The sequence below is a fragment of the Psittacula echo genome (assembly GCF_963264785.1).
Source record: "Psittacula echo genome assembly, chromosome: 7".
Lineage (NCBI taxonomy): Eukaryota > Metazoa > Chordata > Aves > Psittaciformes > Psittacidae > Psittacula > Psittacula echo.
In genome coordinates this window covers 28,551,234-28,569,311 of record NC_137740.1, presented here as the reverse complement: position 1 = coordinate 28,569,311, position 18,078 = coordinate 28,551,234, and the positions used below count along the sequence as shown (strand labels likewise).

At 38.5% G+C, this 18,078-nt stretch overlaps 1 protein-coding gene across 1 annotated transcript in view; it reads right to left on the bottom strand.

The window, feature by feature from the left end:
* The window catches only part of PSMD1 (proteasome 26S subunit, non-ATPase 1), a 72,193-nt gene that overhangs the window by 14,205 nt on the left and 39,910 nt on the right, over positions 1 to 18,078 (bottom strand). Inside the window, exons 17-19 of the mRNA XM_080624338.1 lie at positions 12,204 to 12,318; positions 9,365 to 9,481; positions 1,804 to 1,906 (exon numbers count right to left, since the gene is read on the bottom strand). Of these exons, the coding sequence (XP_080480464.1) occupies positions 1,804 to 1,906; positions 9,365 to 9,481; positions 12,204 to 12,318 (335 nt within the window). The remainder of the gene's footprint in view (positions 1 to 1,803; positions 1,907 to 9,364; positions 9,482 to 12,203; positions 12,319 to 18,078) is intronic.

Below are 18,078 nucleotides of genomic sequence, written 5' to 3'. Positions count from 1 at the left end.
CACTTCTTATCAAAACCTGTCACTGGAAAAGAATTAGACTTTTCTCCTTTCCACCCCAAAAAAAAAAAAAAAAAAAAAAGAAAAACCAAGACAAAAAAACCCCTAAACTCAATTGCCTCCACTATGGCAGATGACACACAGAACCTTTTCTTCCTCGTAGTGATAATTAAATTCTATAGCTCATTGTTTCAGATAAGCACTTATATGGGAGAGATAAGAAGAATTTATCATTTCAGGAGGCTCCAATGAAAGTGGCAATAGGTTAAGAAAGGGTAGCTCACAGCCTTCCCTCAGCAAGAAATAAAGAGGTTAAAGTTGGCACAAATTCACACGTAGTTTATTAAAATTGAATGCTTCTGGTTTCCAAGTCATCATACAATACATGAGTGACACAGGAAGCAAGTAAGGTTTTAGCTGCATTTTGATGATTTAATCTTAAAGGTTGGAATTTGAAACAGGTCTGTACTGCTGAGAAAAAAATCTAAGCCAGCTGGGCTTTGGTTTCCCAGCAACACAGTATGAGTATGGGCATGACCAAAATTCTATTATTTATTTATTCTAAGAGTTAATTATTAATTTATTCTAACAGTCTTATGCCAAGAATATTGCTCAGTCTGAGCTCCAGGAGGGGTATCTGACAGGCAAGAAAGACAAAAAAGGAGGTTCCTATTGACTTCTTCTCTAAGTAGCCGTAGCCATAGGGCCCAGAGCAGCCTGACTGACACATGGCCACCAGGAAAAAAAATTTTTAAGCATGCTTCCTTGCTGTATGGCTTGGAGACGTAGTAATTTCATACAGACACTGTGTAACCACAACTCATGGTGCTGTGCTTAAGCCATGCACAAAGACAAGCGTATTGAGACTCCTTCACTTATGTGACTTCATGATTAACCTTGGTCTCAAAGTACAGGGAAAACCAGCTTGTTTCTATCTACCACAAGGAATAAGGAGATGCATGGCAAGAAAAGCTCAGAGCACGAGACACCAGAAGGGAAAACCAGCGTTTGGAATCTTGGAAAGGGGGTGCTATTGACAGGCACAGCACTGCACAAGTCTTGACTCTAGCAGGAAGAGAAATTTAAAGCAAAACACTGCCTGTCCTTTCTGCTTAAAGAAACCTTCCTCAATAGGTCTTGCAATTCAGTCCTTGTGAAAAGCTAATTCCTTTAGAGAATCCTATCCCTCGCTCAACATTTAGTCATGAAATAGATGTTTCCTCCCTAGAAGAAGGTGGCAGTCTGTGAAACTAACTGCATCTTCTGAAGTAACAGAAGCAGCTAACTAAGCTTCCCTCTTTGTGCAACGCCTCTCAATCAGGAAAGAGGCAAAACCTAGTTATTAAAAACATATTTAATACATACATATATATTTAAAAAAAAATGGCTATATCAAGTTTTAACAGAAAAAGCAAAATATGAGTACTGGATACCACAAGGTTTCCAAACTTCTGGAGCAGGTGCTTACTTAGAAAAATAAAGGAGCAACCTATCAAGGTATACATCCATGTTCAGGGTTACAACAAACTTCGAGCAAAAAGATCATACTTGTCCAGACTTATGGACATGAATTCTGCCCCCATGACTGGGTTAAGTCTCTCCTAACAGAAGCATGCTGATACAAGCTGAAACTATAAAATAGGGTTTATTTAATTAGCTAAATGACTTGAAAGTTGAGATGTCTTCTGCTATTACATGACAGGCATAAATCCAGCACTTCATTTCCCAAATGGAATTTGCAATTACAGCTATTGTAGCCAAATAAGTTTAAGAAATTTTGACTGCTTTAAATGTTTGGGGAATTACCTGCATCCAAAATGCCTTGAGCCAGGATTGCTCCAAACTTTGCCATAACATCATCATGCTTATCATTGATCACTTTGGAATAGAGTTGTCTGAACTGGCTGACCTGGGTAAAAACGAGAGAAAAAGAAAGATTATAAAACTGACTGCATGGGTCAAACATTCTGTCTTTAGTGGAAGCATTCTAGATTTGTGCATGCTAGAACAACATTTTTTTTCCAACAGCCTCAGTCACTGGTGTTACAAGTCATCCCACTAATAATTAATTATTTTATAATTTATTTTAATTGATAATAATACATCATTAAGTTGTTTTCCCCACTTGAAGATATCCACACACCAGTTTTAAAATAGTCAGGATGAACACGCATATCCAAACCACATTTTGTACGCCTTACAGGAATAGCCTGAGAACCTCTGGAGTACCACTGGAAGACCAACTGGTAAGTTTATAGCAAGAATGTTCTTAGGTGCATGACATTGCAACTGTATTCAATCTCCTTCAACTCTTACTGCTGAAAATCTCAAATGTATTCCATTTTTCCTGTACAATATTTCTGCTGTATTGATAATGCTCCTATGGTGAGTCATCAGCAAACTATGTTACTTTTAAGTGAAAATCATTAATGAAAATATTTAATAAATTAACAGTTTATTCATTGGTATGTTCACCACAATATCTTAAGTACACATTAGTAAGGGAAATTGCTAAACCTTTGCTCATACTATTATTATCATAGCTTCATCTTTCACTAGTTCGCTAAGTGTTGAGGAGACAGAACAGTATCATATCCAGCAATATCTAAGGCTTTATCTCAAATTAATAACTTATTCTCTTAATATATACTGTGAAGCAACAATATAGCTCAAATAACTTCTATAGCTGAAAAATCAGACCAGAAAATCCCAATCAGCCAAAACGTGGGAAGCTGCATGACATTCACAGCATGTCTGGAAGAATCTTTATACCTCTTCCCTAAATTAATTTTAATCGAAATACCATTTGACTTTCTGTTCTCTTTTTTTCTGTTTTAATAATAAGCCTTCACTTGACATGCTCAAAAGTAAAGGACATCTTCCAAAAAGGCTTGAACAAGCTTCTCCCCATTACTCGTCTACTTTGATGCTGGTATTCCAAGTCCTTTTCCTACATTTGCAGCCATAGATGAGAGGACAAATTTCTAGCTTAAGGCAGTAAGGCCAGACATAGAGCAGTTCCTAGTACTGAAAACGTAGTTAAAGTTTCCAAGTATAAAACTCTAACACCACACAACCCCCCAGGTGCTTTTCACATCCAAAGAGCATGTGCCTCTCCAGGGACACCAGTGGTATTTGCTAAGTGACAGGCGTCTAAAGAAAGGTCCTACTTTTCAGCTGCGAAACATGCTTGGTGTCTGCTGTAGGTAAAGGGGCCAAGCTCCAACGCTATCATTAGGAATGTTCTCCTGCACAGCCTCTGATGCTCCTAGTGAAGGGAGGCTGAAACATTGACTACAGTACCTGGGAGGTCCTTCTGGCTGATAACAGCACCCAGCAAAGAGGTGGTACACCTCCATGCAGGACACCACAAGCTCCAGACCTGTGCTAAGGTTGAGCAGCACTGAGCACCAGGAGCAGCCTTCAGGCATCATTCCAGCACATGTGGCCTGTCTTGAGTTGCACTGGGGAACCTCAAACTACTCAGAGAAAGAGTTTTCACACCCATGGAAAACACTTTCATACAACTGAATCAATGACATGAGAACTGTGTTGGGAATAACATTTTGTTACACTGGAATTAATCAAGGTCAACAACAACAATAAAAAAAAGATCAAAACAGAAGAAAGATCTTACTGAGGGCATAAATTAGACTGCAGAGGTTTCTCAGCAAAGCATGAGATCAAGTTCCCAAGTAAAAGCACATTAGAGCCATGAGATAATCCTGCAGCTGAGGTAATGCTAGCAATAAATTTCACCACATTTTATGTGTGAATTTTTTGACCACAGGCAGTCTGAAGTTGAGACCATACCTTTGAGAGATTATGTCCAATGTCTGGGATGGAAAGAAGACAGAGGTTGCCTCTTGAACCTACCAGCTGCTTGGCTGTTCTACATACTTAGTGAACAGTTCAGATGAAAACTGCATATTTTCTGCAAAATAATTCTCAATTCTTGTTAACTCACCACACTGCCTAAAACACAAGCAGTCTTAAAAGAACAAACACTCTCCGGTTAATAACTTTTCTGCCTTCACTCTTTCAACCACTATAACCCAGCTGTAGTGTTACCTCAACTCATTCAGCCCCGATGGCATCTAACCTGATGAAATTTAAACCAGTCTGTAATAGCAGAAGGCACTAACATTCATATATCGTGACCTGCTAAACATGACTGTATTAAAATTACTTTGTTTCACACAAATGGACAGTCTCACAACCATGAAGCATCACAGCAGTCAGCCACTTTTAAACAGGGGCAGTAAAGCTTAACAAAACAACACTTCTCCAGTAGAGTACAAGACATTTATTAAAACCTACAAGGAGAAAACAGCACGTGTTTCCATTTTTCAGGCTAAGTCCAACAATTTGTGTGCTATCAATGGTTCTCTGTTCACCCATTTCCCTTTGCTTTAAAAAGATCTTAGTTACTAGTTCATGTCCCCAGAAGGAGCTGACTTAAAAATCTCTTTGTATTTATTAAAGCTAAGAAAAAGGACCAATGTACATTTTCAGGGCAGCCACAGACAAATGTGTGGAAGGGAGATACTGCATGCACGATAAGGGTTTATTCTGGATATACTGACCATGCTCTGCTCCTGTTTCACTCCATTTATGCTTTTTCATGCTCTCCCGATTTTTATTTATAAAAGCTTACTCTGAGGTTTACACGTTTGATATAAACAGTTTGTTTCTTACGCCTGACCTCATGTACATTGCAAAAATACCTTAGTTTGCATTTGCAACCTGGAACAGGGCCTCATCCAGTATCAACGGCAACCACATGCAGACTAGGTAAACCAAAGCCTTCAGATATCATTTGTGACAGACACAGAGACACTAAAACAACATGTAAAACTCTGGGTGAGCTGAGCAGTACGATTCCAGTGCCTCTGTTTGTATCACATCATTCCTGAGACTCTGGGCTCAGCTTCTCGATTTGTAGTATTTATAAAAACAGAGAGATGTTACAAAGCTCGTTTAGTGGACAGTAATCTGTAATTTACACTGTAATCAAATCTTCAGACTTCTTGCTGGGTGAAGCAAGAAGACATCCAGCAGAACTGCTAATGTTCACGCTGCCATCTAAAATCTGATAGAGCAGCACCTGGAAACAGGGCAGAAACGCCTTGCTCAGGAATGGCAAGACAGGTCTAGCAGAGGAAGTCATCTACCTCCCCTGGTCATGGTATGCTCCCCTGTGAGCACCCTTTCCTAATATGCCTTCCACAGCTCTTACTCACATGTACATTAGTCCAGAGCAGATGAACAAAACACTTGAGCAACAAGTCCATCAGGAACACCAGTGGAAGCAAAATAGTTCTATGAAAGGCTGGGAGACTACCCCTCCTGGACTTACACAGACCAAGCAAACCCAGACTGAAGGACTGCCTCAACACTCCAATGCACAGCAGACCTGCAGATTTATTCAGGCTGTTCCTATAAAGCAAATGCTTCACAGGGATGGGATTTTTGACTGGATCAGATCCCAGCTGAAAAACTTCTTTGCTGCTGGGGAAAGCCTGCTTTGGCAGCTCTAGCTGCAGTGATTCAGGAAGGTATTATCCTCACATGGAGTCACTGCTCCATTTCTTTGGAGAAAGCAAGAGCAGTAGAGATAAGCTCAGTTCTGCCTTTGCTGTTGGGGCACTCACCTCATACAGAAAGGAGCAAGATGTCAACAGACAGTAATTTCTTAAGCTGTTGAAGCAAAATCTGCCTGAGTTTGTCTAGTACAGCCCTTTAATCTATTATTTTTCCTTCAGACCACAGCAACAAGCACATCCCAAACTACTGAATGAGTTTACTTAATAAGTTACGAAATCCACAAACTCTGTTTCTCCCTTGAAATCTTCAAGCACTTTAAAAGTTTTATAGCATTTGGAAATGCTACCAAGAAATTTATTTTGGTGACTTCTACAAGGAACATTAAAACATAGGCAGTGACTCATTTTGTCTTTACTAACAATACATACACACCATTCTGGTAATCAGTGCTGGCCAAAACAACACACCACTGATTTCAGATGAAGCCACATGTGCAACCTTGGAAACACTGAGGAAACAACACAGGCTTTAAGATGTGAGAATGGTACAACACCATTTCCTACCACAGGCCTGAGGGGCTGTCATTTATCAGGTTATTTAGCACTTCTCTCTCCACTAGTCAACATTCATGCATATGAAGCCCATGATATTATGAAGACCTAGTAAACAGCTAAGGAAAACAGTGACAGGTGTTGTGCCCAATGTGCTTTTTGCAAATGCAAGTTCTTAAGAACAAGAGTATTTAGGAATCTGTTATTAATAAAACAGGTTTTAAACTGCCTGCATGTTCTGTCTATTTTCTTCAAAAGTTGAAGTTATTCTGCATACGTTTGCTCTCTTGAAAGAGTATACAGTATGCAGGAGCATCTAACAGTAACAAGCTTACAAGAAGAAATGTGAAGGTGCTACTAGTACATAGCAAAAAAATCATTCTTGCATCCTAGCAAAACCTAGTATTTAATCTAAATGAAAGCAAAAAAATAAAAGGCAATCTGGTTCTGGTTTCTTTACATCTTAAAGATAATAGGGCAAGATGATCAAAGAGGATGGAGGAAAAGCCTTGACCCTGCTTATTATCTTCTCATTTTGCCGATGACTATCCTAACACAAAACCAGGAAAAAGTAAATTAAATTCAAGATGTCAGACATGTAATTTGTCTCCGAAATTGCTGTCTTAATTGCTCTGCAAGTCACAAATACATAATGAAGTTGTCATTGATTTTTGTTACAATGACCTCATCACATCTGTAATTTAGGATTCCGTTTCACAAAATAAACCTGTTATTGTTCTGTATCCTGCACTATTATGGTTCTTAAATGTATCAAGAGGTCAGGAAAAATCATGCTGGCTGCACATGGAGGAATTGTGTTTCCACTCCAAAGAGTCCAAATCAGCTTTACACAAGATTTGCTGCCCCTTTTGACACTTCAGCAACTTGCAAATTCGAGGGACCTCCAGACAATGATAATTCTTGAAACTCTTAACTGAAACTGTTTAAGTTGTTTTGTGAAATACAAAGTGAATAATACCACAAAGAGGAAGATGAATACAAAGGAAATCACAGCAAAGGTGATTCAAAGGCATACACCTACATTCTCTCACAACAAAAATGTTTTATTTTAAACCAAATTACTTAGATTCTTTAATCTCTGTTTATTGATGGCACTTCAGTACCGCAACACTCAGCTCTCTAAACTCTGAAGCTATTTTGCTCCCGAAAAATCTAAATCTATTCAAGGAAGATTGTTTGCTACCATCTTCATCCCAAATTATCCCCAGAGAATTTAAAGTCTTTCTAAATCAAAGATCACAAACAACAAGTTAAGAAAAAAATAAATTTAAAAAATCCCAGAACAGACAAAACAGAAAAGTCATGACAGGAGGCTGGTCAAACTATATATCACAGTCTTGATAAAAATCACCCTCTCACATGCAAAGCATCATGAAGTATTTAGCAGCAGTGAGATGATGACATGTAAAATTCAGCACCTCTGTATCCCCACCAAGATCACAAGTACAGACTGTGGGATATGAAACCATCCTGCTCCTCTTACTAGCTGCTTATCCAGCAGTGCAAATACTCACATACATAAGGTTAGACACTTTGGCACACAGTGCACCAGCATGCCACTTAGGAATCTAATCAGATCAAAATATGTCACTGTAATCCAAAAATGGCTGGGTTTCTGAATTCATCCTTTCATATCAGAGTAAAATAATTTTTCTTCAGACTGGCAGAGCACTCCGAAAAAAGCTTCCCATGGATAATAAATAACTTAATTGGCAGCAGAGTCTTCAAAATATTCCTCTTACTTTTGAGCAAGAAGCTATGATGTTTATAACTAACTTCTGGGGTGTTCAAAACAAGTAAAACATCTATATGCTATGCTTCGTTCCTAAATTGTCAGAATATTTTCAGGATTACTTGTTACTTTGTAATAATAAAATAATTGGGGGGGGGGTGGTTCGTTTTTTAATATCTGCAGTGTTTCTATGACTGGGTAATGAATTGCCTTTTCTATTATATAAAAAATTTTGGCTGAAACAAGGCTTTGGCATAAAGCTTTTTCAGGTACTCTCCCCATTTTTGAACAAGTCACTGAACCCCACACTATACATCTCATCCCATACTTGTGGTTTCTTTCCATAGAAAGACAATTTAGCTTCACATGACTAAGACTTTGTATCTTGGAAGATGAGGGGATCCAACATAACTGATGTTCTCCACTGGCTTATCCAGTTGAACAACAATTCTGACAATATAAGCAATGCTCCCAGATTCTGATCAGTAAAAAGTAACTGGCTGGTTTTTAACTTTTAACTTAAAAAAAAAAAAAAAAAAAAAAGGAACAAACTGTCTGCCAGCAAATCTTCATCTTCCATGACGTGGAAATACCCAAACACCTCTATTTGCAGATTTCCTTCACTGAATTTCCCAAGTAACATCTTCCACAAGAAAAAAAGAGGTTTTTTTCTTTCTCCCTACCCAAATGCAGTAAAAAAGTGGCTGTTTTTATCACAGTTCAGTTTCTAAAATGACATTAATAAAAGCAACCCATATATGACAGATGAGTAGCAAAGTACGAGCTACTGCTCTGCCCCAGCACTCACCAGAGCCTATGAAATGTGGAACCTCAGAGCTTCTATTAATGCGGACTTTTAGTCTGTACAAATGTTTGCATATCATCATCTGTCATATATTCACATGGCAATCTATTTTTAAAAGCTAAACACAGCATATTCAAACCTTTTTGCCTTCTGAGCTGAAAGAAAAACTCCATTAAAAACTAGGAGTATTTGCTATTAAGCCACTAAGCCAGTTCTGACAGCAGAAACTGTTTCTCCTGAAGAGCCTAAAGAAACTGTTTCACTTGAAGGCTACAAAAGAAACATAAGAGGACTTCCTGGCTTGGTGACCACATCCAAGTTTACTGTTATCAAAAACCATTTCTTTACTAAGTAATCGCTTTCACATAAACCATGAGGGTACAGGCCTCAGTGCATGTTAGTGGATGACAGTCATTTTAATATCGTTACAAGATGCTTTTAGACCTTGTAAAAACGAGCATTTATTCTTGTAACACCTAGAGTTAAAATGAGGTCATCTATCAGGTGTTTTGATCACCATGCATCACTCCCCCATTCAAAAGTGCATGCTCTGCACCATGCAAGAGCATCCTGCTGTGAATTCAGCTCTGGCTCTTTACCAGGCACATGCACTCTTTCGACAATGCTTACTTGGACTGCAAAGCACTAAAGAGTCACATCCGAGACCATTTTTCCACCTAACAAGCCGGTATGTAAAGCATGCCACGCTACCTTTGGGCAGGTAATCTCAGTCTGCTGGATCATGATAAGGGCAGATGCAATCAGAGCTCCTTGACGTACATAGTTCACAGGATCATTTGTCATTGGCTCAAGCAAATTAATTGCTTCCTAGAAAAATAAACAAATAAGCAGTTGCAAAGTTAATACTATTCTTTTCAGTATCCTAGGATTCAGTACTCTAATGGAAGGTTACGAGATTGATGCCATCAGATATATTTTTAATATATTTTGCCTGTTCTTAGTAAACGAAGCAGAAAAAATTATTTCTGTGGACTTTAATCTAAAAATTGAGAAGAAAAAATCCCACCAAAATCAAGTGATGGGTGATACAAGACCTACCTGCAGAAATAGGGCAACAGATAAACAACAGTTGTCGTAAGCAACAGGGGCATTCATTACATTAAAACTACTGACATGCCTTAAACAGGACACATAAATCATTTGTACACTGTCTTTGCCATTCTTCCCTACAAAATGTATCAGCATTACCTTCATTTTCTACATAAGAACAAGTGAACCAGAGATATCAATAACATGCTGGAGGTTAGAAAATGAGATGGTAAAACAATCCAGATCCCAAATTCTTGGCCATTCACTTTATTGTTACAACCTGTAACTTTAAGCATCACATGAATGCATTCATTTCAAATCTAGGTGAGGCTGCCTCTGAGCCTCAAATAGTAAATCTAGGATTTTAAAATATTTCAAAATGTTCTACTGCTTCTTCAAATTCAGTAACTTCCCAGCTAGGCACAACAGCAACATGATCCATAATGATCTATCAGTAAGTATTCCTTTCGATTTAGTCATTGATTATGAAAAGCTTTAAGAGAATCCTTTGAAACAAATGCTGCTCAGAAGTACCCAAGACCAGAATGGGGAATTTACAGACACCTCTGACTAAATCATCTCTGTAGGCACATTTTTTGATCTCCATTTACAGTTCTGCAACTTTGCTAGCCATGACTTAAATATATATAGAATTACTACAGACACAAATTTATTTCTAAATATGTAAGGTCCTCAGTGCACATTATTCTGGACAAGTGAGCTCATCTTAACTCACTGTCATCAAAATGAGATCCCGCTCCTTCGTCAGTTTCCTTCCAGCTATCCAGCTCTTCCCCTTTCCCTGTGCTAGCTGCAGCCCTTTTCTCACCTCTCTGTGAGCTTTTCCAACTTGATAATTCAAGGGAGAAACGTTCTCTTTTTTGCTGTTGCTATCTGGGTCAGCTTTCTGTGAGCTTGCATCTTAATCAGCTCACCAGGGAGCTGGACATGAGACAGAACAAACTATGGCAGGAGGGACCAAGACCACCAGTTTTAACAGCAGCAAGCTGTTAGTGGGCTCAGCCAGCCTTCAGCAATCATGCTTTTCAGATCTAAGCAGAATAAAACTAAGATAGTCGCTTGTACAGCAATAGGCTGCACAGATAAATTTGTTCTGTGGCAAAACGGGCTTTCTAAAAGCACTCTGAAATGGTATGTGAAGCAAGCTATTACATACTCTTTGGAACAGGAGAGGTAACAGTCAGACATCTACCCTAAGAAGCTCAAAGAGTTCTTTTAATCTGTTATATGATCTTCTGATTTACAGAAGTCAGACAGAATCACTTGGCAATCCCTTTTATGGAGCTCTCTCCTGTCCATACTTAAACTGAGGACATGAGCAAATGAGCTGAGTGCATTAGCCTCCCACCACAGAGCTCTCCCAGTGTTACTTCTGTCAGAGCAAGGCCTTTAAGGAGAAGCTGATTTCACACAAAACACTATTTCTAAGAACCAATTCCATAATAATATCATGCCTTCACTTAGACTGCTTTTACCAACTGAGCTATCTTGGAGACTGTGCTTCTCCACCTGAAGGTGACTCATTCATTCTTTGGCAAATATTCAATACCACATATGGAACATTCTTTATGACAAAAAGCTGAATTTTCCAATCTCCAAAGTTGAATATATCTGGGCCTTCAAAACATATTAATATAAGCTCTGGAAGACATTTTTGCATGTAATCAGATGTTTTATGTCTTTATCACACAATGTCTCTGGAAATAAAACAGACTTATTTGTGCGACTAAAAAGCATTTCCACTTAAATTAAACTGTCAGATGCAGCAGGTTAAAAATAATTAGCTCTTTGATTCCACCTTCCACTTGAGAAAGCAACCTGGATAAAAAAATAGCACTTCCAATTTGCTGTCAAGTCTGCATGATTTAGATACTAAAGATGGCAGGCAGAGCATGTCATCCCGTGCATTTCACAACACAAGTGACATGCCAGGGAATGCTCACTTTCAAGAGCGACAGACCAAGTGTTTAATACTAGCTGAGGAAGGGATGATACAGATGAGCATGAGATTTATCAAATACTACATGGATGTTCCATGAACTGTGTATCACAGGACAGAATAAAGGAGCTAGAAATTATGCAAAACACCTGCTGTTTTTCTGACACTGGGACCTCCTTGTTCCCCATAAAGCAGTCTCTAAAAGATCAACTCCAAGGGCAAAGAAGTATTGATTTTGAAGTACTGAACATACATTTAAAGCCCAGTAGCATCTTGACAGTACGAAAACTCTAAGGAAAGTCTTGAAGACAAAATTCCAAGAATCTGGCAATAACGTATAAAAACATTCTTCTACTTTATCTATTCTGTACAAGCAGGAAAAGAATCTCTATGCCCAGGACAGTTAAAGAAGTACTGCTCTACTCCAGCTGGCTAACAGCGTACATGTGTGAGAAATCTGCATGTGTGCATGACATTTCCACACAAATGTATCAGGAGGGAGCAGAAACAGTATTGTCAATGGATACTTCTAGACCTCACCTTGTTTCCAGTGCCCGCACAGCAGATACCCAAAGCCATGGCAGCTCCATAACGGACATGGGGATTGTAGCTCTCTGACAGCAAAGAAACCACACTCGGACACTGCTCAGGAGTCCTAGAGAAACGGGGAAAAAAAAAGGTTATTATTATTGTTCTTCAAAATATGGAGACTTCACTCTGTTCACACTGGAAAATTTAAAATTGTCCTTCTACACTATATATTTTTCATTTCTCAAAACCAGTGGAGTGGAACAAATGGATTAAGAGGAGAACAGGAAAGTGCACAAATGAATAAACTTCTCTATCACTGCAGATATCACACACAGCTCTCATTACTAAAGTCTTCCTTTTGAGTGCATATTTTCTGCCTTTAAAAGATGATCCAACATAATGATGTATCTATTGAGATTGAGGTCTTTATCTCTAGAAAACATGCTGTTGTAAGACCGTCCACTAGCAGAGATTTACACTGAATGAGACACACAGTACTAAACCTCCCATCAGCAGACACAAACCTCAACTCCAGTATTCAACCAGCCTTCAAGGTTGATGAGTCCCAAAATCCTTTCCACAGTCACTGCTTTTGCTATCTCCTCCTCACCCAGCCTACTGCTATAAATCTAAGCATGTGAAGAAATGGTGGTATAACACACACTTCTGATCAGTTTATCGTGATGTCTACTGTTGCCTCCTTACAACATCATGCTGTGATGTTGCTGCCTTTTAAGAGATCTTCATTCCTTGCCAGCTGGGAACTGGTGTGCTATTTGGTCTTTATAGCAACAGAACTTCTAGCCCAGAGCTGGGGGAGATGAAAGGAACCCTTAATTTCCTACAACAAGAAGCACATGTCGCTAATGTAAACAAGTCTTGTGAATACTGAGTATTTCTGAAGTTGGGCAGAACTCATTTACAGGTGTGAATATATTTATTTCCCTCCTGTCTTTGTAGTCATATTTATCACTCCACTAATTTTGATGCCACACAAACCACTTTATAATATTGTACGCTACCAATTTCAGCATTTCTAATGCAGCAAAAGCAAAATTGTTTGTAAAATAAGCATCTTTGCATGAGACAAGTCTGCATTCTGAACTCTGTCACAGCTAATCAGTTAAATTTACCCAATCTCATGACATCATGAACACAAGGGCAATGCAGGAATGAGGCTGGCAAGTACATGCTCATGAAAAAGAAATATGAGAAACTATAAATCACGAGGGATATAATTACATCTGTTTTCAAAGTGCACATCATCTGGTTATCCTGTCCATCTCACTGTGTGTTGCAGCCCAGACTAGCTTTTTAATTGCCATAGTCACAATCCTAAAAGCGGCCTTGCAAGCCATTTTCTTTGACTACAAACTGATTTCAGACTGAAATGTACAAAGGAAAGCCAAGAACACCTTCTTATGTTTGCTATACTGAAAGACAGAGGTTGGAGGGTGGCAGCAGTACCTGTTGTACACAGGAATTACAGCACCATGTAGAATCATTAAGTGTCTATTAAAGCACTCAACAACTCAAAAGGTCAAAAACCCGTTATAGAGTATGTCCCAGTACTGGTTTTACTTAAATGAATACCTGAATCATAGAAAACAGAAACAAAGAAGACCTTAAGCAATAATCTATTTAATTTTCTTCATTCATTGTGCCTAGGGACAGAAGACATGCTCACACACACTCCTACTTCAGTTTTACTCTACACAGAAAATCAGTTAACTCCTACTCAAGCTATTATCTCTTCCCATAGTCTCATCTGACAACTAGTCCTAAACTCCTCTCCCCTGCTCCAGTTGATTGCAGACAGGCAGCATCACACAGGCTCCAGTCCTCCTTGCAAATTGCTGAAGGGAACCAAAGGCACACAGGTTTCAGAAGTTACTCAACCCCTCAGCAGTAATGGCAGCAAATACCCAGATCTCTGCCCTCACCCCTGCTTCCAACAGTCTGTTTCTTCATGAGTTTTCCTAAAACATCTATACATTTTAGATAAAGAATCCCGTCTACTAACACTACCAACTTACGAAAAAACCCCCGAGGACAAAGGCAGAAAAGAACTCCAACAGATAAAAGAAAAAAGGAACAAACACAAATTTCCTAGAAACTCCTGCCTCTAAGATGCAGCTGTGATAACAAATATTAAGGGGAAAGAGCTGAGAAACAGAACAATTCTGTCTTGCAAGCAAGCAGAAGTGAAGACTATAAACTAAAAGACACATTTAAAACTACCTGTCAGCCTCTTGCTCAAATAACATCTTGGATGCTGACAATGTGGTGGGTGTTTTGTATTGTTTTGGTTTTCTTTTAATGAGCTGATGTGAAGACCAGAAGTCACAAATCCTGTAATAAATAAGCCCAAGCATTCAACTGCACAGAAGACTTTCAGCACTTGCACAAAGATTTTTAACACCTTTGTGTTTGCTTTACTTCAGCAAATGTTAAACAGGCAGACTATGACCCAAAGAAGAGGAAAAACATTTTCTGGCAAAGATGTGGTTATGCACTTTGAAGCATGAGTCATTAAATTCCTGTTCAGAAAACTGGCTTTTATAGAATCACCAACTTGGACACATCCTTGTGTCTGCAGGCTCAGACGTTCCAAAACAGTTTTTATTATAAAATCAGGATTAATGTACACTAACAGATTCGGGAATTCTTAGCCAGGTTTAAATTATTTGTGGCCATTATTTTTAAACGCTTTTATCTCAAATATACCCATAAAACAGTCCAGTATTTTGACAGGGAACCTTCTGTAAATCCACTCTGGGAGTTAAAGCTACTTAAGGGGGCCTCACCACTTTCCTCAGAAAGTGTCTTCCCACGTAATAGAGAACTAGAAGGCAGAAACTCAGGTGGGTTGAGGAAGCAAGAGTCTTGTAAAAATGCTTACTATAGGAACAAAACTTCAGTACACAAGAGCACTCTTGGCATCAATGCTTAAGCAATAACATTTCCTTGCTCGCTTTATTGCTGAAAGCTTTACAAAGTCCTACACACTGTTGCCAAAGGTTAGCCCATAAAAACCCCAACCCACAATTAATAAAATTAATAAAATGCAAAACAATCTTGTTAAGTGATCAAATGGACACAGAATGTGGTCAGTTTTCCTTTCTATCCATAATGTGGACCATGGGAGGGTTCTCCATACTTTGCAGAGAACCCTGAAACTGTATGTCCTTTTCACCACAAAACATTTCACACAGCAGCATTATTAGATATCTGCAAGGAACCTGAGCAGTTTTGTTTTTCTGAAGGTAATTATAACTGCACTTATAATTGCACTTGACTTCTTAGATCACAGCCCCGTTAGAATCACATCCAAATACCTTTGTGCAGTTTATCTCCAACTTTGTAAGTTGCACATCTTGAAGGTCCAACAGAGGACTATTGCCATTTCTCTATTTCAGCAGTATTTAAACATGAAACCCTGTATAAGTATATAAGGTAGTGTCAATAAGTAAATAAACAGAATACTGAAAATGAACCACCATACTAGTCTTGTGATTGAGACTAAAAATGGAAGCATCTGAAGCATCACTAACAATCACTTATTTTTTAATCTAAATATTTAAGGCCTTAACAACTCATTGAAAAATGAAATGTCAGAGATTTAAAGAACAATGCCAAATATATCTTTTAAAATTCTCATGAAGTCTCCCCAGTCATATTTCAAAAGATTCTAAATATTTATGACTTTCTAAACTATTGGTCATGAATTAATCATTTGGTACACAACTATTTCCACAAGTTGCAGTGGTAGTGCAGTGACAGATAAAAAAAACCAAAACAAAACACAAACTTAACACAAGTTTCATTTCATCTATGAATGAGTTAACAAAGGAGGAATGCAGATACCTAACTACACAATTTGCAGTCATTTCTGAAAGGGGTGTGTGTAGCAGAGCAGGGAAAACGAAGGTGGAAAACCTGCAGAGAAAAATGCATCAAACTGACATATTTTGGTGTAGACTAAGCTCGGGTGTAAACCGCATCTCTTTCCCTCTCAACAAAAAGACTCTAAGCTGTTCCCATGCCAGGAATTTCCTGCAAATATCTCATGTGCAACACAGCCTCCTCCACAGTATTCTTCTCTGAAATACCTCCTGGTTGTCTAAGCCAGACTTGCTAAAGAATGAGAACTCCTAGGAGGCCTCCTACTGTCGGGAGGATGAGTTTGAGTACTGCCAACCAGCAAAGGTGAACTTGAAGGATACACATTGGCTGAACAGTATTGTCACCAGTGTCAGCTCACATCCAATGTCAACTTGGCTGCATTCAAATAAAACAGTATTGGCAATTTGAAAGCAGAAATAACAGCAAGGGGTGGGAAAAAAATAATATCTATGCGTGGTTCAAATATTCCGGTTACAGAGGACCAGGAGTGGGGTCTAGCATGGTTTAAGGTTTATCATCATTATCACAGAAGAGGAGCTGAATATGAGGGCAGGACAGATACCTGAACAAAACGCCTGGCCAGAAGCATGAAGTAAAGAACCTGCTGCAGATCTGTAATAGATATAAGGGAGGATGTGTTTCTTAGAAATGATTAAAATCTGAGAAAGTTCAGAAAACATCACAAAAGGTAAATAAGTTTTCTAGTCATGTGAAGTGAAAAAAAATGCCCCAAGCAGGTCCATATGCCTTGCAAGCCTACATGCGACTAAACCTGTACCACCTTCTTCTGCAAGTTTCTAAAAAAACTTTTCATCTGTATTAAAAAAAACCCACAACTCTTTTCAATTAGATATGAATGTATTTTTACAGCTTTTATCAGAGCAATCTGCAGGCAACAGTACATCCTTTGGCTGGTGCTTCATCAAGGTACCTCCCCCTTCTCACTTTACCAGATTTAGTCATTCTAGCAACTAAAGGTATTATTTTGTCATAGAAATGACATTGTAACATCCACTGCAGCATTCCAGAAGTGGGAACACTTGATTTTCACTTTGACCAAAACAACTCTCTACTGCAATAGCTGACAGTGATGCTTCTCAGATAAGATCTGTGAAGAAAATTTATAAACAGCTAATACAGAACTCATGTCAACAAAATTACACTCTAGAACTCTGACAATTGCCCCACACTGAAGTGACTGAGGGATAATGTCTATCATGCTGTGAAAAAATAAAAATTAAAAACAAAAAAACCCCCCACAAAACCTCTTTCAAAAATAATGCTTCAGCTCCAACACAGGCTTGCATGAGTGACTGATGCTGATGAGTAGCAGATGGTTCTGATAGATGCACTGCCTACTTTTTTCCCTAGAAGTTTTAATTCTGTTCTTTAAATACAGAGATGTGACATGAAGATCTGAATGTGACACATACCCACAAGTAAACCACTGAAGTTAAAGTATTAATTTATCTTTTACTATACTTCAGAGGTTTGACTTCAGAACATTATTTTTCCATTTATGATGCAGCCATACTGACAATAGCTCCATCTCCAGAAAGTGGTAATAATTCCAGCCACCTTTCAACAAGGAAAAAGAAACAGTGTTAATGATGAAGGAAAATAAGCTTCAGAAAGAGTGAACACTGTTTAATCCAATGGAAATTTTGGTACAGACTTAAAGCACACCTAGATTAATGCCAGAAGAGCCTTCAAGATTTATTTTATAAACCAGAAGTTGATTAGACATAGTTGAGCTTAAGGAAATCTGAATCCAAATGCTCACTGGCCCAATACAGCATTGTCCTGTCTTGATTTCTGCTTTTTGTATGTTTTCATGTGCTTTATTCTCAGTACTGTCAGGGGTGACAATGGGGAGGTGGTCAGATAAGGAAACAGAAATACCACAGCTGGATTAACCTTTATTTCCTAATACTTACTTTTCTGAAGAATAAAGATATCAAAAGTCAATTGCAAATGA